Genomic DNA, 25,286 nt, shown 5'->3' on the forward strand with positions numbered 1-25,286 from the left:
CCTTCAAACTAAGAACACCACAGCCATTAAACCATGTCCTAAAGTGCCATGTCCACATGTTTCTTGAACACTTTCAGGGATGGTGACTCTACTACCTCTCTGGCAACCTATTCCAATGCCTGACCACTCTTTCAATAATTTTCCTAATATTCAATCTAAACTTCCCCTGACACAATTTCAGGCCATTACCTCTCATTCTAGCACCTGATACTACAAGCCCCCATGTCAGGTAGCTGTAGAGAGCAATGAGGTCTCCCTTCAGCCTCCTCTTCTTCAGACTAAACAATTCCAGTTTCCTCAGCAGCTCCACACATGACTTATTCTCTAGACTCTTCACCAGCATTCTGGCCCTTCTCTGGAGATGCTCCAGCAACTAAATGTTATTAGTTTGTTATGGAGAATCAGGTCAACATTACATTGGAAGGGAAATGAAATCAGACACTCCTCCTCACTTCCCCTAGTAAGAAGATTTTCCAGTTTGAGGCTCCTGACAGGAGGAAGTTGTTAGGAGTTCTCTTCCAGGCAGATCTCACATCTGTGTTTGGCTGTCCTGACAGTAAGCAGGCTCACAGCTCAACTGATCAGCATGGCCAAGTGACTTCATCAGCAAGAGGCAAGGAAACAGCTGGGCCTTCAACTACCTCCAGTATTTCAGTCCAAACTTATCTGGGACATGCCTATCAAACACATCTTGGAGAAACAGTGAGGAGCAACACCTGTCAGTATCCCTCTGAGTCTCCCTGAACCAGCTGCATAGAAACCTGGAGCTGGATAGGAAAAGCTTTATTTTTCACCCTGCTCAGGCAGGCCTTTGTCAGCATGTAATGCATAAAACTGGGATGTCATGGGGGGTAGGGAGTGTCACCTTTTCCAGGGTTTTTGTCAACGTGAAAACATGCACTGCTAGAACCAAAGCCATTTTAACTGGCATCTTGGTTCCTTTTGTTCAGTAACTACATGGATGCTGCTGTGCCTCAGTGATTCCTTTGACTTTTTTACCAATTTGAGGTGCATCAAAATAACATATTTCAGTCTGGAATAAGAGCTTCCTTCCTATGTTAGAGGGTTTGGGGTTTTTTCTTGTTCAGTGTGTGTCTTTCAGAAATGCACTAAGTAGGATGAGTGACCCCTCCCACACGTGAACCTTGCCCAGAGGTAGCCTTACACTATAACAAACTGATTTTGGTGGCTGTCTTCTTAAGATTTGAATGTAGACTGACTCTCAAGCTCCCTAGATTTACTGACTCACCTGAAAATCCATAGATTTTTATTGCCAGTGAAGAGTTGTGGTGTTTTCAAAAAACCCATCTGATTTATATACAATAATCTCTGCCTATATATCCAGTAGAGTTCTGTTTGGGCAAGAAAGAGTATGATGGAAACCCAACAGTGGCATTAGAAATAATTTCCTTACGTAATACTATGTCAGGTTCAAGCTGAACTGAGAAAGTATTAAGCCAAGAGCTCTTTGTCAGACTATATAGACCAGGCAAGGACAGTAACTCACACTTTATTTCCCACAGATTATAGCGGTATCTCTTAACACTGAGTCACTTCTTGTCCAAAAATATGGGTAGCCCAAAGCTAAGCTATGAGTCACTGCATTTTATGATTGCTGTCTATATAATGTGGCAGCTGTAATCTTCTTTCTTCTGCTCAGCTTTGGATTTGGTGGGAACCAGGAGCTGGTGCACACCTGCAGATAGTGTGCTGTCTGCTAAATCTCAAACTGTACTCTGTTTGGTGGCATTTATCCTCCAGGGAAGGCAGCACCTCTCAGCTGAGAAGGAAATCCATAGCCCTGCATATCAGTTTGCAGAAGTAGATGATTTGTGTTCCTATGTATTATCTCTCTTAATAATTTCCAGACTAAGTCATGCAGCTGCATCATGATTTATACAGCTAATGGGAGAAGTTATATAAATGAAATACCCTGTTGTAATTTCTTTATTATGTGTCATTCTGGTCATTCTTTAACAAGAATGAATCTTCTAACATATCTTCAACGATATGCTTGCCTCCTTGGTCTCTCTTTGTCTCTCACATGCGCTCATTCATTTGTCTGTGGCACATTCACACCCTCATCTCCTCTTGTCTCTCTCTTGGATGTTCCTGCAGTCTCCTGGATGTCTTGTTTTCTTGCATATACATTCATACACAAAACACAGCCAGGACAAAAGACTCACACATCCTAATTAGCCTAACTGTTTTTCACTTGGTCTGGAGACCCTTTAAACCTGAAAAGGCATTGAATAACAGTGTGGCACTTTATCCAACAGGGGAGTATTTGTTTTCATAGGTGAGCTACTGAGTACCAGCAGTCCTGACCTGCCTAGCCACAGGGTGAATTGAGCTGGAAGAAAACCCCCATACTTTCCCAAGAACAGGCACAGGTTATCTTTTCTTTAACCTTCCAGTTTGTTTCCCCTACTTGTTTGTTTGGGTTGTTTTACCCTCTACCCATTTGAGGTATGTTTTGGTTCAATGCCCCCTTAAAGGCCAGAGGAATTAGCACTGTTGAAAGAAATCCAGTACTGAATTGCCCTTGTGTTGTCCAGACTTTGTTATGGCTTCAGTTCATTAAAATCAAGAGATGGACAGCTGGAAGAGAGAGAGCAGCTAGAGGGGGCCATTCAGGGCTGGACTCTGTGGTAAGCCTTCCTCAGGAGCCAGACTTGTTTTCTTTTGAAAAGAACATGATGAAAAAGCCACAGCTGTAAAATGGCTGGTTAAGTAGGAAATGACATATTTCAGGCAAGCTGGAGAAAGAGTGATAGATGCTCCTTGCCCTACTTTTCCTCAGTGTCACATCTCCGGTTCCCATCAGTACTGAACTCAATCTGCAGGCATGTATGTTGCATTCCTGCCTCACTTCTCAAGTTCCCCAAACTCCATTGCTTTATTCTCTCTACACACCTCTCAGTCCTCTAAAGTCCCTGAAGAGTGGTTTCAACAGGGCCCATTGCTGGTGTGGTGGGCTGCCTCCAGCTCTTGTCAGTTGTGGGCATCTCAGAAAGCCTGCAGGCAAGAGTGTTCCTCAAGGTGGAGTGGAGGTGTTGTGTGTTTGCTACTTGTCCCAGACAGATGGGCGAGGCACAGGATGAAGACTGCAAGAGATGGTACTCTCCCAAAGACTGCATGAGAAAGATGCAGCCAGCTGAGAAAAAGGGGGAGACAAGACTGAACATTTAGTTTGTCTCATTTTCTCAGAACACTGAAACATGGCCATTAGGTTGAGGGAGATGACTCTGCCCCTCTACTCCACTGCACTGAGACCCCAGCTTAGAGTACAGGGTCCGGCTCTGGAGTCCTCAGCACAAGAAGAATATGAACCCATTGTAGTGGGTCCAGAGGAAGCCACAAAAATGATCCAAGGTCTGTAATCCCTCTGCTGTTAAGGACAGCCTGAGAGACCTGGGATTGGTCAGCCTGGAGAAGAGAAAGCTCCACAGAGACCTTATTGTGGCCTTTCAGAGCTTAAAAGGGAGCCTATGGTAAAGATAGGGACAATCTTTGTAGTAGAGCCCATTGGGACAGGACAAGGTGTGATGGTTTTAAGCTAAGAGAGGGGAGATTTAGACTAGATACAAGTAAGAATTTTACAGTGAGGGTGGTGAAACACAGGCACAGATTGCCTAGAGAGGTGGTAGATGCCCCATTTCTGGAAACATTCCAGGTCAGGCTGAATGGGGCTCTGAGCAACCTCATCTCTTTGAAGATGTCTCTGCTCACTTCAGAAGGGTTGTACTAGATCCCTTCCAACCCAAAGCATTCTATGATTCCATGATCTTCAGAAAGCTGAATTTTGCATAGCTATTCTGTATCAAACTTCCCATGTCTACTTAAGCAAAATTATCAGTATGACCTAAAATAGGAGTAGAGTCCTTGAGGCACAGTAGCAAGAGATGGACTTTTTCCTATCAGTTCTCTAAACGTTTGCTGTTGCTACATCACAAAATAGCAGCAAGGGAGATGATTATTGTAACAGACTGTTCTATTTTTAACAACAAACCAGGACTGAAACTATCCTCCCTTCTCTGTTCTCAACTGTTACTCCTCTGTCCTTTCCCTCTACGCATTTAATCATTTTCTTATTCAAAAAGCAAGAAAATAGTAGCAAAAAGAATGCAGAGGAAACAAGTTACATAGAGGATGTTCCTGAAAGAAAAAGGCCTGTTTATTTCATTTAATTTCATCCAAAAACATCCACAAATGTTTTGAAAGCCAAGCTTGGGGGTACCTTTTTTTACCTCCCTGAGAATCCAGGATCTAATAAAAAATATTTTGTTTGCAAACCATGCACCAGGTCTGTTAAATAAACCCAAGTAAGTCCTGTACCTTGTAAATGTGTATCTGCTAAACAACATACCTCATGGACAACTCCATGTGACTGAAGACTCCTGTATTTGGAGGGAAACACACACCAAAATTCTTTTGAAGCTATTTCTGTCTGTTGTGTTACAGTTTACCTAGCTGTTTCCTAGGCTCTTCTTCAAAGAACAGCCGAAACAATATAAACTACAGTTTAAAAATAGCTACTTATTAGGAAGGACAGATGGTACATTCATATAACATAATATTGCAAAATTCTAGCAACACTGAATATCAAATTCTGGAGTTGCAACTCATTTTCACTGCAAGCTTAGCAAGTCAAAAAACCCCACCCCAAAACCCTCCCATTCAAAACACTGCAGAGCTCTAGAAGCAGGGAGTGCTGACATATTAAATGAAATGGATCTATTTTTACCCCAAGTCCTGATAACAGTACATTTTTTTCATTTTCAAATATAAAGAGAAAAAGAATTCAGATCATTCCAAACTTGGCCAAGGCACCTGATCCTCAATGGAAAATAGTTTCATGTCTGATGTCAGCATTACTTTCTTCCAAATTAACGGCTGTGGTATTGAAATCTTTCTTTTATGATAGTGCCCATTTCTCATTAGCTCTCTCTCTCTCTCCCATAACAGCATTGTGTGCTGGGGATGCAACATGGAAGCATTTCAGCTTTCTGCATCACTTTTCATCTATGTCTGAACACCAAATTATGTAATGAAATGAACCTTTCATGCTGCAAGCCAGTGAAACCCTGGAGGAAGAATGTGAGCCTGAAACCAAATTTCCCAAACAGCCTGAATCAGACATTTTAACTGAAAAACTGAAAAAATAAGTAAGTGTTGGTTATATATATGTATCTAAGGTGTCACCACAAGCATCTCAGGGCCAAGGCTGAAGACTCAAGTCTCCCTTTCAATTTAACTCATCACTAGTTAATATCTGAAACCAAACTGTTACACTAACTGTGTTAGCAAAATTAAGTTCTTCAAAGACAAATCAGTTAACTGGGAAGCAGAGAAGTATCAACACTGAAGAAGTACTGATATTACTCAGACAAGGATGGAGGGGTTGGTGTCAGCAGCTGGAAAACAGTGACATAAATTCTTAGCAATGGTGCACTTCCCTGGGAGCTATGAATGGTGAGGCTGGGTCTGTTTAGCTCTCCCTATGACATGACTTTGCAGCCCAGTGCAAATGAATTCTTGAAGCCACTAGGAAAAGTCATTTCTGACAATTCTTAGCACAAGCTGAAGTTTCCACTGAAGTCAATGTGACTTGAAGAAAACAACATGGGCAGTGCTTGCTTAAGATGGTGCATATTTTACGCTTCCAGCTTTCAGCTAATCTTTTGTTGTCTGCTGTAGGAGTTACTCTGAACCCCAAAAGAAATCTTTCTGCAAGATTTCCAGACTGATTTATTTTCTGTGCAATGTGATTACTTTACTCCCATTATCTGCAGACAACATGCATGTCTAGTACCTTGGGCTTCTCATAACACTTTTGGTATCTTAGTGTCTAACTCCCATGTTCTCCCTGTCAATCTTTTCTCACCTTCTCTTTCTCATAGTTGTAAACATTTCAGGAATTAGGTTGGTTAGGCATACATACTGACCATGGTTTTATCCCTTTAACCACCTCCTGCTGCTTTTAGTGGTTTTGCTGCCACTAACCTGGGAGGTGCTAAAAGACAATGCCTGCCAGGAAAACTCCCAGGAAAAATAAAAAGTAAGTGCCATCTTTAATGTTTTTCTTCATTCATGTCTATGGGCATTACCTTTTCAACGAGAACCAGCAACACATAACACAGTTCCCTGTACCTCAGCAGAGCTCTTTGTGTTATTGCAATGCTGCGAAACACAAACACAAGCCCCTGTGAACTTGAGGGCAGCATCTCTGCCAGGTAAGCTGCTCATTAAACACACAGGAGATAAGCTAAGCTTGCTCCATCTTTACAGATGGATCTCAACCAGCAAACGTACCCAAAGCAACAGTAGGCACACATCTCACATGTGACTGGCTGTGAATATAAGATACTTGAGGAGAACACTTTAGTACCATTACAGTAGGTGTTTTTTTTGCAGCAACTAGCAGTACCCTCTGCTGTCAAATATTAATGAGACATCAGTTCAAATCAAGGTGGCCCCATCTTACAAGCTTGTTCTCTGTTTTCAGCACCAAAAGTCACTTCATCAGATTTCACTGAGTACTCAGCTGATTCCAAACTAGCATAACTGTTCACTGATGTCACATAGATATTTCAGGACAAAGGCTGGTGGGTCTGGACCTGCTCAGTTTGATATCACCCTAGAAACTTCAGCTGACCCATTCTGGCTTCAACTTTCTCAACAGCCAAACTCAGTTTAAGAAATAGGGCTTAAACCAGCTCTCTCAAGTTCTGTCAAGGGATGCCAGTGCTGTCTGAAGAATCAGGCTTTCTGATGTTAGTCACACATGCCATGCATTCACAAAGTTTCTTCAAGTTGAGACTGCTGTTAGAACTATCTTCACTGAGATTCAGGCATGTGCCCTGATGCTATTGAGAGCAACAACTTACAGTGCTGTTTCTACATTCTTTCTAACCTCACTGAAATTACTTCTGTTCAGCAATTTTATTTCTGAAGTGTATCTTTTAATTACTGTATCCTTCCCTTTTTTGGGAGGCAGGGTGTGCCAGGCTTTCCAAACAGCTACGTCAGAAAAGAACATGAAGAAATTGTCATCTTTTCTTTTTTTTCTTTTTTTTTTTTTCCTTAGTATACTGAAAGGACATTGTGGAGAGGCTGGTGCTGCTGTCTTCTCACAGGTAATTAGTGATAAAACAAGAGGGAACAGCCTCAAGCTGTGACCGGGTAGATTTAGGCTGGACATTAGGAAATTTGTTTTCACAGCAAGAGTGGTCAGGCATTGGAATGTGCTGCCCAGGGAGGTGGTGCAGTCACCAACCCTGGATGTGTTTAAAGGTTGTTTGGATGTGGTGGTTGGGGATATGGTTTAGGGGTGAACCTTGTAGAGTAGGGTCATTGGTTGGACTTGGTGATCCTGAGATTCTTTTCCAACCTGAATGGTTCTGTGATTCTGTGATTTCCTTCTGTTTGTTACATCTCTCCAATGCTAATTGGTGAAGATAAAGTGGATGTGCTCATAACTTCATCTCTGTGACTCTTATCCCTCCATAGGCTTCTTCATATGATCAAGAGAGGGAGGTGGTGGAGTCACCATCACTGGAAGTGTTTAAGAAGACACTGGAGGAGGCACTTGGTGCCATGGTTTAGTTGCTTAGATGGTATTGGGTGATAGGTTGGACTTGATGATCTCAAAGGTCTTTTCCAACCTGGTTTATTCTATTCTATTCTATCCTATTCTATTCTATTCTATTCTATTCTATTCTATTCTATTCTAATCAATCAGCACCTCCTATTGTTCCAGCCTCATGCATGCACTTGGGCTGTGGTGTTCCATTAATGAGTGATGCAGTGAGCATCACTCTTTTTGTCTCCTGTTTAAAAATGACAGGCATTGCTGTGAAGGGATCTACCAGAATTGAGCTGAATTTTCCTTCTGGTTGAAACAAAGCATTGTCTGTCTCTCTGCATGGCCACCACTGGTCATGGCCATTGTCCCTCTCAGGCCTGCAGGCCTTGGAGGATCCTCTTGCTGAGGGAAGGTCTGTTGAATGGGAGGACCATATATGTTCTGTTGTTCCCTCTTGTCCAGTAAGCTCCAATCATGGATTCTATGCTGATTTGTGAGAGCTGAGGACAAGCTCTCCTGTATCTCCTCTTAATTTAAGTGTCCTTCTATATGTAGGTATAATTTAAAAAATAAAAATTGAGAGAGAGAAAAAGGAAGCCATCAAATGACCATGTAAGAGAAACAATGTCTGGGTTATCCTGACCACTCTGTAAATGAGTCTGTTGTAGAAGACCTAACAACCAGCTCACAGAGTCCAAGGATGAGGTTTCATTGGGGTCTCCATCGTGTGGTGGTGACAATATGCTTTTGCAATACAGGCCTAGGACCAAATTCTGTACATATAAGATCCCACCCATAGCGACTGTGGCTAAATATTGGCTTGTTCCTTTCAGGTTGGTGAAGCCAGATTTGCACTCAACAATATCAGAAGGTATAATCATTGTTGGATAGAGTGGAGTCTGGCCACTTTAAGCCATATGCAGTAAGATCATACCAGAATTTCATAGTCAAACTCTTGGCACTTTGCTATACATCAACCAGTTTGGCATAGGTAAAGGAGATATGCTGGCAGACCACCAAGAGCTCTGCCTCAGGGAGAGCAGCATGGCCCCAGGAACAGACCTGCTGAGCTCCCTGTAGAGATTGGACAGCAGGAGCTATAAATGGGATTTCTGTTACACTGACACCCTGAAGATGATGCCATTCCTCATGATGCTACCAATCATCCAAAATTTTCCCACCTTGCCTTTCTGTCCTTTGACAATTTTCTCTTCCTAAAGAGAGAATCCCAAGTGGCTGAGAATATGATCTGAAGACCATCCTGCTTCCTACTTGATGTTCACAGGGACTGGCTGCCTTCTCTCTCTCTCTCATTCTCAAGCCTCACTCCTGCAGCAATGCCTCACTTTTTCCTGGGCAGGGTGCTGAGAAGAGACGGAAATGTGCATTTGCAGACACTTTGAACTGTCTTCTGAATAAATGGGAGAAAACTAAAGGATCCCCAGACTGCAGAGATCATTGATTTTATAGCTATTTCAACAGCTCCATCAGCGGTGGCATGTAAAAGGAGCTCATCATTTATAAATTGACTCTTCTAAGATCAAAGGCCTGTCAAGGGAACAATTAGTTCTGGTAATTTATCAGCTGTTTGAGCTTGTCAGGTGGAGAGAGAAGAGCAGTTCTGCATCAGATCCCCTGCAAAGTTGTCACTGTAGCCAGAACCAGGTAAGATGTGCAGGTCATTCATTTGCTAAATATTTCATGTCCTCCCATGTTTTGTCAGTCTTTCCGATACCTGATCCAATTTGGTAAGGCCATCAGGTGAAAAGGAGGCATCTCTTGGCACACTAATGTCACCCAAGCCAGAGATTCTTTGTCTCCTTAACAATGCCCCTGTCAAATCCCTGCTGAGCACTAAACATACTGGAATGCAGCAAAAAGAAGGGAAAAAGAAAAAAAAAATAAAAGCCCAACCAAAACCTGTGGTCTGCTTTTAATTACCCTATAAACCATTCAGAGCTCTCCAACTGTGCTGTCCTGAGAGGAAAAACTGAGGGCAAATATACTTGCTTCTTGTAGACCTCATAGTAAAAAAATCTGTGTAAACAACATGAGCTTATTTGAACAGACTAGAAGCCTGGGTAAAAGCAACTGTTCTGCATACAGTGCCTGGGCAGGGTGCTAGGAACAGCAGCACCCTTTGAAAGCATCCTTTGCAAGGACACCTACAATTTGGCCATCCTGACCAGAGCTCTACTAGATTAAATGGGGATAAAGAAGACAGCCACAGAGGCAGAAATTCCCTTGAGCCTAGACTTCTTTGGCAATGGGAAGTGGATCCAAAATATGCTGGATAACATTAGAAAGACCTTAGTTACATTCTTACATTACAGAGTCACAGAATCACACACTGTTGGGGGCAGGAAGGGACCTCAGAAGATTATCTAGTCCACAGCCCTTCTAAAGCAGGTTCACCCAAAGCAGGTTGCTCAGGGTAACATCCATGCAGGTTTGGAATCTTTACAGAGGAGGAGACTCCACAACCTTTCTGGACAGTCTGTTCCAATGCCCTGTCACTTTCCTTTGAGAGTTTTTCTTCATGTTCAGATGAACTTCCTACATTCCTGTTGGTGTCTGTTGTGTCCTGTCTTGGGCACCACTGAGGAGTCTGGCCCCATCCTCTCAATGCTCACTATTTAAATATTGATGAGCATTAATAAGATGACATTGCACTACCTGTGCACACACCTCCACGCTTACAAGTATGCATGCAGAGCCAGCAAACACCTCAAGCTTTCCTTGATGTATCCTTTGGACAGCCACTTTGCAGTACCTTATAATGTAGTTTAAAATAACATACTTTTTAAAACCAGAATGGTATCTTTCATATTTGCTGTGTGACTGCACTCAATTCTGCACATTCTTTTGCTGCCAACTTCATTTTGCAACCTTTTTCCAGCACTAATTTCCATGTAAAAGACACAGATTTAAACACTTTGTAATGTGGGCCACTAAAGAATTTCCTGTGGAAGTGCAAAGTGTTCCATACAGGAATTTTACATATGCAGCTTGTAAAGCACATATGAACTTGTATCCCTTAATCAAGTTTCATGGCTCTTCACATGTTCATGGATCACAGGCTGAAAAAACAGCTGCAATCGCAGCCTCTTAGAGAAGTAGCCACTGAAAGGTGTATCTGGTCACAGGAACAGCACAAAAATAAGAGGGGAAATGAGAGAGGAAAAACAAAGGTGTGGGGAAAGAAAGGGTGTAGCTTTCTTAGAAAGTTGACCCCTGTGCATGCACAGACATCTGCAGAAATGTTTCGAAGGAAAATAATTACTCAGCAGAAAGTGGTTAGTTCAAAGAAGCAATTTTTGCTGTGTAGTAATGTTCAACCAGATTTCTGACTTGCTTGAAACAGTCAACACTGGAACCAGCAATCCACAACTCATTGCCAATTCAGGGCAAAGGACGGCCCTCACAGGCACTTTGCTCTTCAGCCAGGTGAAAGATGTCCTTGTGCTCATGACGAAGCAGGCCCAGGGTGGAGTAACAGTAAATGAACAGCCGTAATGCACATTGTTTGGAAGCCACTGGAAAGCACATCACTGCAAAGCATCCAGCTGGATGTCTACCGAGTATGACGCAATGGTTAGAAGAGACCCAGGAGGAAAAACAGCAGGGCAAGTCCTCAGGAAAAGCCATATGCTTTTAGAGAGGTTGGGGAGTAAAATTTCAGGAAAAGTTGTGAAAATAATCTTCTTATGAATATGTGGAAGAAATGAGGACCAAAGGTATCTGTATTTCATGACTATATGCTATTGCTGCATGACTGATACACTGAAAAACCTCTGGGCTGGTGAAATCAGTAGTGTTCCTCCAAACTCACCCCAATGAGGCTGCACCATAAACACCATGCTCAGCTTTGGGCTCCTCATTACAAGAAGAACATTGAGGTGCTGAAACATGTCCAAAGAAGGGCAATGAAGCTGGTGAAGGTTCTAGAGAGCAATTCTTATAAAGGGTAGCTGAGGGAACTGAGGTTGTTTAGCCTAGAGAAAAACAGGCTCAGGGAAGACCTTCTTGCTCTCTACAACTACCTGAAAGGAGGTTGTAGCTAAGTGGGGGTCAATTTCTCCTTGTGAGTAACAAGTGATGGGACACTAGGAAATGGCCTCAAGTTGCATTGGGAGATATTTAGGTTGGGTATTTGGAAAAATTTCTTCACTGAAAGGCTTGCCAAGCCCTGGAACAGGCTGCCCAGGGAAGTAGTGGAGTCACCATCCCTGAAGGGATTTAAAAGACCTGTAGATGTGGTGCTGAGGAACATGTTTTCGTGGTGATTTGGCATTGCTGGGTTATCAATCAAAATGATTCTATGCTTCTGTAATGATGCCCATTTAGTCTATCTGTAGGGAAACTGGGATGAGTGGACATCCCTCCAAGCTGAGATGCTTTCCCAGAAAAATCTTCTGTATGGGGCTTATAAAATTAGTGTCACTTTTAGATGATACATATTGAAAAGAACAGCTGCCATCACAAAGCAGCCTGCGTGGCACTATGCAGGATGAACCTGCAATCATGTGGGAAGGATGGTTTACATTTCCAGGGGACTGAGCAGGGCTTCTGGTGCGACTTGTGACTTGCAGCCCTCTCTCTCCCATCCCCTGAGGAGCATGAGAGCAGCAGTATTGTGCAGGGTAAGCTGTGCACAGCAATGATTAGTCTTTTCAGCAGCATGGGTTCTTTGATCCCTGCTTGTCTTGCCACATAATGAAATCTGCTGCCAGACACATCTCTCCCTTGAGGTCAGATGGGGCATATGGTTGCGAGGGAAGAACCCAGAGGGCATCTCAAGGCACTTCTGCAGAAAATGTCATGGTTCTTGTTTTGTGCTTGGTTATGGTACTTGAGGCATGCTTCCTGAAGTGAGTGAGCAAGTTCAGCATAAAAGAAAATACAGAAGTTCTCTTTCTCAAGGAGGGAATTTGGATATACAAATCATCCTTGGATCCTTTGAAGCTCTCAAGCAGTCCATACACATTGCCATGGCCACCATTTCATGAGCAGCTAATGGCCACAGCGTTTAACTCTTTAAAGGGCTGACCCTTGTTATTGATTAAACCGCTTGTAAGAGGACTCAGCTACTTGGAAACACTTCCACAGGCAAATGCACAACTTGAAGGCCTGCACATTTCTGATAAAAATACAACAAACACCATCTGCCTAATTTCTCTATCCCCTTTACTTTGCTGTTTAGTTTGTGAATGTCACTGTTTTATACCCCTGAAAGAAGTAAGATTATATAGGAAGCAAAAGGAAAACAGATCTCTTGCACAACATGACTGAAATGAAGGTAAGATAGATGACAAGAAGAGAATTTACAGAATTTACCAGGTTGGAAAAGACCTTTGAGATCATCAAGTCCAATCTATCACCCAACACCATCTAATCAAGTAAACCATGGCACCAAGTGCCTGATCCAGTCTCTTCCTAAACACTTCCAGTGATGGTGACTCCACCACCTCCCTGGGCAGCCCATTCCAATGGCCAGTCTTTCCTTCTGTGAAGAATTTCTTCCTAACACCCAGCCTAAACTGCAAAATTGTTTTAGATTCATAGAATTGTTGGGGTTGGAGGGGACCTCACGAATCATCCAGTTCCAACCCCCCTGCTATGGGCAGGGACCCCTCGCACTAGATCAGGTTGCTCACAGCCACATCCAGCCTGGCCTTAAAATCTTTCAGGGATGAGGCTTCCACCACCTCCCTGGGCAAACTATTCCAGTGTCTCACCACCCTCATGGGGAAGAATTTCTTCCTAACATCCAATCTGAATCTACCCATTTTTAGTATTTTTTCCATTCCCCCTAGTCCTATCATTACCTGACACCCTAACTGTCCCTCACCTGCCCCATTTTCCCCTTTTTTCCCTTAAACCCAGAGCACCTGAGCTCTGTTGGAGTCTCCTCCCACCCCAGGTGTGGCCACTTTGCCCTCCCCACCCACTCCCCTATTTAATCCCCACCAGGAAGTGCAGAAGCCCCAAGCTGAGCCCTTCTGGGCTGGAGGATCCTCCTCTAATCACTGGTGAGTGCCTGTGATGCACTGGGTGATGGTGGTGGTGACAACAAAGGCCGGGGGGCCTGGTGGCCCCCCGGTTGTTAGGAACAGGATTGATGACTATTCTAATACCATCCACAGGTGCTGGCTGGGGCTCTTTACTGTGGCTGAGCTACTCTGTGTGGGATCTTGGCTGGTGAGGGCCATGCCCCTGGCATCGGGATGGGTGCAAAAATTATGCTGGTGGAGGAGCAGGAGCTGTTTAGCTGGATGATATGATGCTAATTACACTGCTTTTACCTGGAGGCCCCTTGCGTTTGCTCTTATCCTTTTGTGCCTCTCTTACAGACCATTTCTTTCCCCTCACTGCTCCCAGTTCATACAGCTGTGTGCATGTGGCTACTTCTGCACAAGAAGTCCTCAAGGCATCAATTAGTTTTTCATGATGGACATTTCACCAAGTGCTTGACTGAGTTGTGTCTGTGGAAAAAAGAGGGAGAAAGCAGAGGAAAGTGGGAACCCAATATATATGATCAAAGTGTAGTGCTGCTTTCTTCTACCTAGACTAGAGGTTGGATTTGTTCCTAGTGATTGGCACGTCACATACATTTTTTCCTTTAATTAGAAAAAAGTTAGGTTTAGTGTTGGAGATTTTTTTTTATTTCCTTTGGGGGCAAAACTCAACAACAACAGCATGGGCTTAAATTACTGTTGGTGAACTCAAATCATTTCTGCAGTCCCCAAAATAGTTGGAGAGGTCACTGAAACCACAAACTCCATGCATCTCACTGATTTCTGAACTCAGCTTTCTAGAGCCAGGGGCAAACATAGAATACATAGAATAGAATACATAGAATAAACCAGGTTGGAAGAGACCTTCAAGATCATCACGTCCAACCCATCAACCAATCCAACACCACCTAAACAACTAACCCATGGCACCAAGCACCCCATATTCCATAGGAACCTGTGTAGGGAGTTTGCCAGCATTAGCAGGTTTACTGGTTGACCAAGCTTAAGTATGTGCTGAGCCACAGGCTACTCTGTTGATCTTTTTACCCTGAAGTGCTGCAACCAAGCACGGTCTTTGGATAGCATTAGTTGTTCCATCTCCAAGTTGCCCTTCATCATTATCTCCCCATATATAAACTTCCCCATCCTCAGTGCAGCAAACACAGTGCAAAGACCCAGTAGCAATTGCAATGACTTTCTGACCCTGCACTTGTCGTGGTCTTCTAACATGGTCATCAGATCCATGGCCTAACCGATGATAATCTCCTTTGCCCCATGTATATACTGCACCAGATTTGGTAAGGGCCACAGAAAATTGCGATCCACATTCTACTTTAACCACTTCAAGGCCTGTGAGGGAATCAGTCTTCATTGGTACTTTACAGCCATCACTGCCTCCTCTCCCAAGTTTTCCATAATCTCCATCACCCCAGGACCAGACTGTATCATCATCAGTCAGGCACAACCTCACCATCATTTACCAAAGTGATATTTAATTTGTTATTAGCAAAGGTTGGTGCAGAGAAAAAAGAATAAAACAACAAAAAAACCCCAAACCCAGACCAAGAGCAGCAAAAGCTGCTGGAGCCCTGTGCTAGCATCAGCAAATCACTGTCCATTTGGCCTCTTTGTGATGATATAAGAAAGAATGAAGCCTTTCTGGGTCAAATATTGCTCTCGTTTTCACTGGCATAAATGATGCTTCTAAAGCTGAGGGAATTGTTGGCTGACCGACTGACCCGGTGGACTTCAGGCAGAATTCAGGTCTCCTTGACCTCATCAGAGCAGAGGAGCTTGTCCCAGGCACACCACTAAGACATACCAACCAATTGTTTAACCATATTGAGAAATAGCAAAATAGGCTTCCCTATCATTTTTCACCTAGCTCAGATCTGATCAGAGATATAAAATAAAGAAAGACACGAACACCCATTCTGGCTGAGTTTCCGCAACGTGGTTCGCACGATGTTTACCTCGGGAAAAACGATCCCGTCGCTATCTTTGTACTTTATCTGTGGCTCTCTGTCTCTTTGCATACTTACACTCACCATTGCAGCTTCCAAGCATTCTCCTCTAATTAATCAAAAAAATCTGTCCTTTTGTTTCCTAGGTCACGAAGGAAGAACAGTAAATTAAATAAAGATATCGGCTAAGCATGAAAGCTGGATTTCTACCCAAGGAACCTAAAAATAGCTCCACGATGCAGGCAAAGTCAAAATTGATATGATTTTTATATACACACAGGCAAACAGTTGAGTGTGAAGAAAGTAAACAGCAGATAGCATTGCAACAGCAATTTATCCAGTCTGTTCCGTGTTTGTAGATACAGAAGTGTGTTGTGGTGGCTAAATTTATCCTAATGTAAGGAAACGTGGACAAAGAGGCTGGTATTTGGTAACTTCTATAGGCAACACTCTGACATCCGGCGTGAATTATTTTGGGGCAGCTCACGATAACATGGTACAGATTAGAGTTGCCATTTCTGGAAAAATTAGGTCAGAATTATGTAGATAAGATGGAAAGAATTTCAGTAGCATTGTGGTATTTTCCTGACTCAAAGCCTGACTCATGTGTCAAAGCTTTGTTTTATTGTATACCGTGTTTTGATATATAGTCAAAACAGCTTTTATCCAGAGAAAAGAAAAATAAACCAGCTGAGCGAGGAAGAATTGCACAAAACACTGAGTAAAAATAACTGCAGCAAGCTGAATTTCAGAGAGAAATAGTTGCCTTTTCCTGGGAAACCTTTTGGAATTTCAGAAATGGCCACGTCAAAGCCAGGAAAGATCAGGGGAGGAAGATACCATTTAGTAACAGTTCTGGAACTGTGCCTTTCCTTGCTCTTGATCTAATCTGGCATTCCAGCCATATATCAGGTGTATTTTGGGAGTAGAGTATGGCCATACTGGAAGGTGGTGTCCCTCTTCTCTTTATGATTCCTTTCATCTTTCTCAAATTTTACCCTGGCTTCTATGCCAGAAAAGGAGATAGATCACAAAAAGTTTGCTTTTTAAGAGAAGTGAGAATAGTTTTAGTTAGAAGAATAAGAGCTCTGATTTTGCAGCTTTGCCTCTGCAGAGTGTTGCCATGGGCTTCAGGTAGAGTATTTTTTCACCCAGCTGGTTTATTATGAGTACAAATGTGCTTTTACACTATTCTGGGTTTGGTGCCATAACTCCCAGCACACACCATGCCTCTCTTTTTTTCACTACAGGTTCTAGCCTGAGTTGCATTTCTTCCTGCCATGGAGCTCACTCTGAGAAGGAGCAAACCTCTGGGACAGACCCTGGTACTTGTATGTGAGCCAGCCTTAAGATAAAATTCTTCATGCTTCCTTTTGCTTATTCAGTGAGACAAACAATCTGTTAAATTCTGGTTTTCAGTCCAGCTCATTAATACAAATCAGGGTAAGCTGCAATTTAATCTTCTCTGACAGAAGGTAAATAATGTGGGGGAAGGGGCACAGTCCTTCTGCCCCCACCACATGTGAAATGGCTTCAGCCACTCTTCTGAAAGGCCACAGGCACCTGGCACTGGGACATCTTGTCCTCCTTGTGCCCTTTGCATTGCTGATCATGGTCGATGCGGTGTGGGACTTCTATTGTGCCTTACATGGCTCTGGGGAATACGAGTTCTCCAAAAAAGCTGGTGGGTGCCCATCACTTGCAGCATAAGCAAGCAAGGAGGTCACTTTAGGAAGAAGGAAAGGAGGAAGAAAGCCAGCTTTTGAGTCCAAGCATGTGCAGATTAAACCCTAGAAGGAACAGTTTTATTTTTAGGATGGTCTCTCAGGAATCTCTTCATCAGCTGGCCAGGAGGGCCATGAAAATAATCAGAGGGCTGGAACACCTCTCCTATGAAGAAAGGCTGAGAGAGATGGGGTTGTTCAGCCTGCAGAAGAAAAGGCTCAGTGAAGACCTTATTGTGGCCTTCCAGTACTTAATGGGGGCCTAGCAGAAAAATGGGGACAGAATTTTTAGCAGGGTCTGTTGCAATAGAACAAAAGGTGATGGCTTTAAACTAAAAGAGAGGAAATTTAGGCTGGATTTATGGAAGAAACGTTTTTACACTGAAGGTGGTGAAACACTGACCCAGGTTGCCCAGAGAGGTGATAGATGTCCCATCTCTGCAAAGATTTATGGTCAGGTTAGTTTGAGGCTCTGAGCAACCTGATCTCGTTGAAGATGACCCTGCTTCCTGCATGAGGGTTGGACTAAATGAATTTGAAAGCTCCCTTCCAACCCAAGTAATGCTAAGTTTCTATGATTCTGGGATTCTATGAATCTGGGCTACTGAAGCCCACTCACAGCACGATTTAACCCACCTATCTACAAAATTCAGAGAGCCAGCCTCAATAACAGTAGAGGGGCTGCTGTGGCACTCCTCTGCTCCCAGAGTTTTGCTGCTTCTGCTCTGTCCCAAGAGAGAAAATAGGAGCAATTGGGATGCCTTTTCCTACCTGGCCAAATCAGCCTCCAGGCTGGGGGAGTTCCAGCACCTCAATTACTTGCTTGTTTATTTTCCCTGACAAAAGCAACCAGCAGTGGGGGAAGAAACAGAAAAATCAGGGAGCATTAATGAGCTCTCTTCATATATAACAGAGGTCACAGATCCATGCGCATCACAGGTGATATAGAGATTACATGGCAGCTCTGGGGGGCCACATTCTGCCCAAGGGCTACAGGTTCCTTCCTGCAGCCCACATCAGGCTCTCCTGTGAGACCTGGACTCTCCACTGAATTACTGCCCCAAAATGTAGCAGGATAGCACAGGAAAGAAACGTGATAAGGACTTTATTCAGCCTCATGGTGTTTGGGTATGAAAAATGCTTCAGGCAAACAAACATTGACAAGAAACCCAGAACCTTGTGTAATGGTGACTGCTGTTAGTGTGTGTCACACACTTTGAATGGTGTTTGTAAGTTTGTTTTTTAAAAACCCCAAACTGCTCAGCTTTATTCATGGACCAACTCTTGTGCTTTTTTTGGTTTTTTTCCCCTATAGGATGAGAGATCATAAAATCCATTTATTTGCTTCAAGCATCTTTCTAGTTATAACTACTTTAGGCCAATGTTTGGAGACACTCAAAGTTTGCCTGTGGCTCCAGCTCTTTCCTGAGGTTGGGCCAGTCTCTATTGAGGTCTTCAGCTTTAAATTTGCATGGGCTAAGCTGAGATTTTGTGCATAGTATGGTAATAAGTAACCCAATGCTGCCTAGGCCAATATAGGCCACAGAGCATTCAGGGTGTGCATTTTCTCCTCTAGTTATTGGCTGTATTTTAATAATACAGTAAATCCAACCTTAGAATTGTACTATTTGATGAGAAAGGCATCAGCCATGTGAGAATGCTGCTCCAGGCTAAATTCAAATTTATCAGTTCAGATTTCATCATGACGTTTTAATGAGTAAGCTTGAAGCTAGAACAAGTATGATCTGTTGTCTCACATCTGGCCCAAACTTTCTGTGTTATGATATGGCTGACCTGCCAGAAAGGCACAGAGTTCATCTATGTCAACTTTAGACATGGAGCAATCTACATCCATGATCATGGAGCCAGAGCCTGTGGTAAAGCAGGGCATATGAAAAACAAGCCAATATGGTAATTTAAAAATATTTATTTCTGAAGATATCTACCTTGATAGGCATAAAGCATTTTCCAATTTCATACAGAAATACATAAAACATGCATAGACCAATATGGCCTATTTCAATGTCTATTTACCATGGTAAATATAATGAAGAACTTGTGTGAATATAAATACAAAACACACACAAAAAAAATAGGCACATAAGTTTCAACCTGTCAGCAAATTCAACAATGTGAACAAATCTGCTGCGATAAACATTCACCCAATGTTAGCCTTTTGACATAATTCAAAACAACCCTTTGTCTCAACTCATTTCCACCAAACAAGGCACTGAACAGATCTCCCAGCAGTCTCTGGTACATCACCACTTCAGTGAATTTTTGGTGGCATGTAAGACACAACAATCTCTATTCTAAGAGCTTCAGTCAGCCAAATATCCTTGTTACAGGAAACCTCATAGTGTCCTTTAAAGTTTATTTTATATTCAAGAGTCCTTTAGTATCCAAACCCAAAGGACTTTGACTATGCAAACAACCACTGTGTCTAACCCACATTCTGATAACGCTGGTTGTAGAATTGAACTAGACTTCTGAAAAAAAAGAAGGCAAAGGGTTGCAGATGATTAGTAAAGGCAATAACAAGGTGTAAAAATACTCTAGCGGGAGTGCAACAAACAGTATGCGAGGTAGACATGTATATATGCAGCAAGTCCTGATTAAAGTAGCGCTGTGGCTTTCATTTTTGCATTTTAATCAAAAGGTCGCGCTTTTCTCTTTGAAGTTTGCCCACTCAGATCTTGCTTTCTGTCCTTTCTAATCACATCTTTGAGGTCTTCCTTGCAAGGTGCTTTTGATATATAGACCCTCAAAGCTGCTCCACTGGTGAGTAAACATTCCAGAAGCAGTACTCTAATTCTTCAGAAAGATGATTTTTCATGTATGTTACTATAGAATCCCCTTCCACCTCCTCTACCCATCCATCTGAATTCCAAAAGGATGAAATCCTTTGCTTTTATACCTCCAAGTATGGGAATTCCTTAGCGTTTTGCTCTGCTGCGCAAACACTTGGACCTTCACTGTCATGGAATGTTAGAAGTTGAGAGTTACAGTGACGCTTTGTCAGCAAGCGTGATGGAAGCAAGATTCAGCTGATCCTTCACTAGGATGCTTTCAGGCTTTCCCAGATGCTTTGCTTCTTGTTCACCCTGTTATGTTTCAGCCTTCGCCCTTTCTGGAGCTCAGCCTTCAGTTTTGCAATGCTGAAGGAAGCTTTGATGCTGTTACCAATGGCCTCCAGCCTGCAAAAATAAGAAATGCATGGTTACAATAATGAAGATGCATCTCCAGTGTGCAGACATTCAGTTACTGATTAAAAAACCCTCAGTCCACATTTCTGCCACGGGGTCCTCCGTAACTGCTGAATGCTGTGCTTTTATCAGAATGACACTAACTTAAGCCACTTGAAATATTGTATTCAGAATTTAAATGCAAACCTTAAAATAAGTTAAAACATTCAAATATAGATGCCCTAGACTTCCCCAGATGGCACATACCAAGATGTCTTTAGTGTTTTGTTTCTTTTAGGTGAATCTGCTCCTGGTTGCAATGAACAGGTGCATTTATCAAGGAAGCAAGCAAGCAAGGCCCAGTTTTAAAAATTATTTCATAGTTCCAGGGCCTAAGTCTCACTCAAAATCATCAGGCTACCTGATCCTATAAGCCCTGAGTTCACCTCTGTGAGGTCTGTAACTGCACCAAGATGTCTCTGAACTGCATTGTGAAGTGACATTGCAGCCTATTGCCACTCAACTTATTATGCATGGACCTCAGAGGGCAGTCTTGAAATGTGCTACCAATCTCATATATTAAATTTGGTCCAAATATTAATTAAGTCTCATTTACCCTTTCCTCAGCCTTTTGGTAGTCACTTCCATCACTAATATCCTGTACTCATTTCCCACAGGTTCATTAGGCAATGTGAGGAGTAAGGCAGGTAGCAATTCATCTCCAGTTTTCTAAAAATCCAGCCACACCAGCAGGAAGGACCAACATAATCAACACCTGGCAGATGAATGATCTTTTGCCCCTCCAGTAAAAAAAGTACCTAAACAAAGGCATTCTGATTCATTAGAATCAGAGCAACTGTGACATGGCATTTTAAAGCAGTTAAGGCCGTGCATGAACACACTAACATGACAAGCTCTACTGATTTCTCTCAGCATTTCATTATTTAATTTCTGAGTTTGATCCACCTTTAGGCCTACAGCTAAGCCTGCTTCCTCTAGGCAGAGCTCAGCACTGTGTCTTCATAAGGTAAAAATCCACGATGCAAAGCTCTCAGGATATCCTCACTGACTCCTCTGTAACTCTCAGTCTGAAATCAGCAGCTAAACTGACGCTGACCCAAAGGCAGGTGAACTGTGCTCTCTATTGCTACTCCAGGGAACTACAACAGGATGAGAAGGAAACTCACCGCTTCATTTTCTTGCTGTCAACTAGCTGCCGGTTCACGCATTTGGCTCCAACACAACTGCCAGCTTTGGTGTGGCGATGTGAGGTTTTCTCCACTGTGGACTGAGCCCTGTAAAAAGTGCAAAAGTACTGCTGTTAAAAAAACACCAAGTTTGCAGGCCACAAGGAGAGGCATCTCATCAGCTACTTCTTAAGGCATCTAATAAGCGATCTTTCTGGGCCACAACACAGTATGTATCTTATCAGTGTGGGTACTCAGGTAGGCTTTGGCAAGGCTTTGCAGAGATTATTTGCTCAGCCAAGTGTCAAAATGACTGTCTACCACCATCCATCGCTTTTGCATGCACTGCCTTTTAAAGAGTAGCAACAATAGACGCACCAGAGATCTTTTCCTGTCTGGCAGAAGTTCAGACATTTCTTGTCATTCTGGTTGGCACATCGGCATCTGCTGCTAGGTTCAGTGAGCATCTCTGGCACTGTGTCCTTCAGTGATCTTCTGGATCGAGAAGGGCCTCCGAGACCATAAGGAACAGTCTTCCTATGATCAAAGAGACAACATGAAAGTCATTCAAATAATTCAATGGCTTCAAACCAGCAAGCTATTTTGGGCAATCTTATCAATGGGATTGATTGCAATGAGTAAAGGTTGTGGGATTGGAAATGCCTCGTTGGTCATAATTTTCATGCAAATGCTTGTGATGATCCTGCAACATATTCATTAGCATGGCTACTGACAAGCCTAATGAGCCTTTAATTGTAATTTCACAAGGCTGCTGTGCCTCCCTGTGCAATAGAAAGCAATAAAATCCCATCTCTCTGAACTTTGGTAACTGCCAACCCTGAAAGAAGCAATAAACATGAGGAACAGATCCTCTCCGCTCTGAGGAAACTCAGCAGCAGAACTAACCACCAAATCAGTGTTTGCAGCATTAGGTGAGGCTTTAGCTCACTAGCTTTTGGGAAGGAGAGCACAGAAATGGACACAACCCCATTAACACAAGAGATGTGTTAATTTGCAGCAGAGAGCTGCAAGAGGCAACAAGGAGACACCCCATGAACCTTCTTCTAGCTTCCTAACTTGTCCGAGAGAAAAACCGGTCAGACAAATTCAGGCTGGCAGAATCATAGTTTTGGCTTTTTTTGTCTGCTTCTGATTCATAGTGAGAAGTATCCCGCAGCTTTCCCTGAACAGCACCTAAAGGAAATACTCCTGCCCAGGTTTTAGGACACAGGTGTGTTAGGGCTGTCAGGAGTTATCTACTCCATCTAGGTGGTCAAATCCTGCTTGCTCTCTCCCGGTGAACACTCTCACTGCTGATCTCGACAGAAAAGCAAAAGAGGGGGAAAAGCAATAGGAGAGGCCGTGCAAATAACTGCTCGTTCCTCACCTTTCCACTTTTGCAGGGAATTTGCTCTTTGTAAGCCCTTTCCCCCTCCTCCCTTTTTTCCCACCGAAGGGAAGGCCAGTGCTCGGCAACCGCAGAAGCCCCCACCTAGCTCCACTCACTCACTCGGGGGTGTTGATCCAGATGATGTCGAGGTGGCAGAAGTAGACGCACTCCTCGTCCATCAGCGAAGAGCAGGAGCAGCGCCGGGCTCGGCGGTGCGCGGCGGCGGGGGGCGGCGCGGCGTTCGCCTCGGCTTCGGGGGCTGCGGGAGGGAGCGGTAGAGCTCAGCACCCACAGAAACCGCGCACCCCGCGCATCTCCCGCCGCATCCCTCGGGCCCCCCTCCCCGGGGTGCCTGGTGCAGGCTCCCCGACAACCGTCATGGAGCCCAGGGTGGGTGGTCAGCCTGCCCCGCAGGATCGGCTGCGGCTGGGGACCGGCACCTACCTGCCGGCAGCAGCCCCGGGCAGAGCACGAAGAGCAGCGAAACGAATATCTGGGAATAATCCATAGCAGGCAGCGAAGACCGAACGGGAAGGAGAAAATAAAATAGGGAAAAATTTAATAAAAGATAAAAAAGGTGGCAAAATCTCTCCTAGCGTGGGGACGGAGAGCAGTGTCCCGTGGGCTACAGGGCTGGGAGCGAGGGCAGAGAGCGGCTCGGTGCTCCCTAGCGCGTCTGGCTGGCGCGGCGGTCCCCGGCGCCCTTTTATAGCGAACCCCCATGGAGCGGGGTAAACAGCCCCGGCGCTATTTTATCCCGAGACAATGTTATTCTGCTATTAGTCACCGCGCGGCAACGTGCGGGCCGAGATAAGGCCGGGCTGGAAAGGAAATCGCCTGAAAACTTCAGAGCGGCGGCGGCGGCCCGGGGGGGCTGGGGGCGACCGGCGGGGCGGGGCGGGGGGGGAAGCCGCCGCTTGGCCGCGCCTATGGCGAGCCGCCAGGGGGCGCCAGACGGCATTGCGCCTCGCACCTGAGGGCGGGCGGGCTGCCCCAGGGCCTCGGCGGCGGGCGGCAGCGGGGCACCATTGGGCCTCGCCATAACAACAATAATTATTGCGATTATTGTCAGCGCTGTTGTTGTTGTTTATATTAATAATAATAGCGGGCCGGGTTGGACGGCGGCAGGCGAGGTGCCGCCCGCAGTGGAGGTGTCGCCGCCGCCCCTCAGGCTCTCGGCGCCCGTTGGAGCGGCGGCGGAGAGTCTCGGGCTCGGCCCCGCTGCTCCTGTCACTGCACGGACGGGGACGGAGAGCTGGCGAGTGTCCCCTCCGGTCCTTCGCCAGCCGCCCAGGCAGCGGGACGCAGAGGACTACCGGCCGGGTCCGTGAGTGCAGCGGGAGTGAACGGGGCCTGGCTGCACCTGACGCCAGCCGGCTCCCCACACGTCCAGACAGGAGGGCTCCGGGGACACAAGTGATTTAGTTTGGTGGCAAAGGTGAGATGCTAGGATATAATCCTTTTTTTCTAAGGGTATAACCCCTCCTTTCTTCCCTGGCGTGACAGTACACTGGCACAGAGCGTGTTTTAGAATCTGAGCTGTATAGCATCGCAGGGGTGTACAGCTGGGAAAGCCTTTGGTTCGTGACGCTAAACTTGGCAAGGTTTCTAGCAAGGTTTTATCTGCTGCCTTGAGTCGAATCAAAGAATCACAGAGGGTTTGAAAGGAACCTCTGAAGATTGTGTAGTCAAACTTCCCTGCCAGAGCAGGAATACCTAAAGTAAATCACACACATGTCGTAGAATCATAGGGTCGGAAGGGACCTCAAGGATCATCTAGTTCCAATCCCCCTGCCATGGGCAGGGACACCTCACACTAGATCAGGTCGCTCAGAGCCTCATCCAGCCTGGCCTTAAAAACCTCCAGCGATGGGGCTTCTGCCATCTCCCTGGGCAGCCTGTGCTAGGGTCTCACCATGTCCTGGTCAGTTTTGAATATCTGCAGAGACAGTGACTGCATAACCTTTCTGGGCAGCCTGTTCCTGTCACCCTTCGAAGCAAAGAAATTTTGAGTCTCAGTAACTGCAAGCATGGAAGCTGGACATGTGAGAAATGACCACAGCAATACCATTGCAAATAGATAGATGCATGAAATCCACTGAGCTCCTCACAAAGAAAGCTAGCCCCTGAATATAAGAAACTCAAGTGAACTCAAATGCCTGCGATCTGACGTGGAGCCATTGTGCTGCAAAGCGTGCCAATTTCACCTATGATAAATAGATAAGACTCTC

At 44.4% G+C, this 25,286-nt stretch overlaps 1 protein-coding gene across 1 annotated transcript; it reads right to left on the reverse strand.

Annotated features, from left to right (window-relative positions):
* Positions 1-19,212: 19,212 nt before the first annotated feature.
* Positions 19,213-23,765, reverse strand: EDN1 (endothelin 1). The gene is made up of 5 exons (XM_054164380.1): positions 23,500-23,765; positions 23,176-23,314; positions 22,044-22,202; positions 21,666-21,773; positions 19,213-20,490 (listed from the first exon to the last, which is right to left on the reverse strand). The coding sequence occupies exons 1-5, from the start codon at positions 23,561-23,563 to the stop codon at positions 20,352-20,354; spliced, it is 609 nt and encodes a 202-aa protein (XP_054020355.1). The 5' UTR covers positions 23,564-23,765; the 3' UTR covers positions 19,213-20,351.
* Positions 23,766-25,286: the final 1,521 nt, after the last annotated feature.

The sequence above is a fragment of the Dryobates pubescens genome, chromosome 9 (genome assembly GCF_014839835.1).
Source record: "Dryobates pubescens isolate bDryPub1 chromosome 9, bDryPub1.pri, whole genome shotgun sequence".
NCBI lineage: Eukaryota > Metazoa > Chordata > Aves > Piciformes > Picidae > Dryobates > Dryobates pubescens.

Excerpts from the sequence above, each read along its gene's own strand:
- EDN1 (XM_054164380.1), bottom strand. The coding sequence starts at position 23,563 with ATGGATTATTCCCAGATATTCGTTTCGCTGCTCTTCGTGCTCTGCCCG. Across the intron at positions 23,315-23,499 it reads CCCGGGGCTGCTGCCGGCAG|CCCCCGAAGCCGAGGCGAAC; the intron begins GTAGGTGCCGGT and ends TCCCTCCCGCAG. Across the intron at positions 22,203-23,175 it reads ATCTGGATCAACACCCCCGA|GAAGACTGTTCCTTATGGTC; the intron begins GTGAGTGAGTGG and ends CTTTGATCATAG.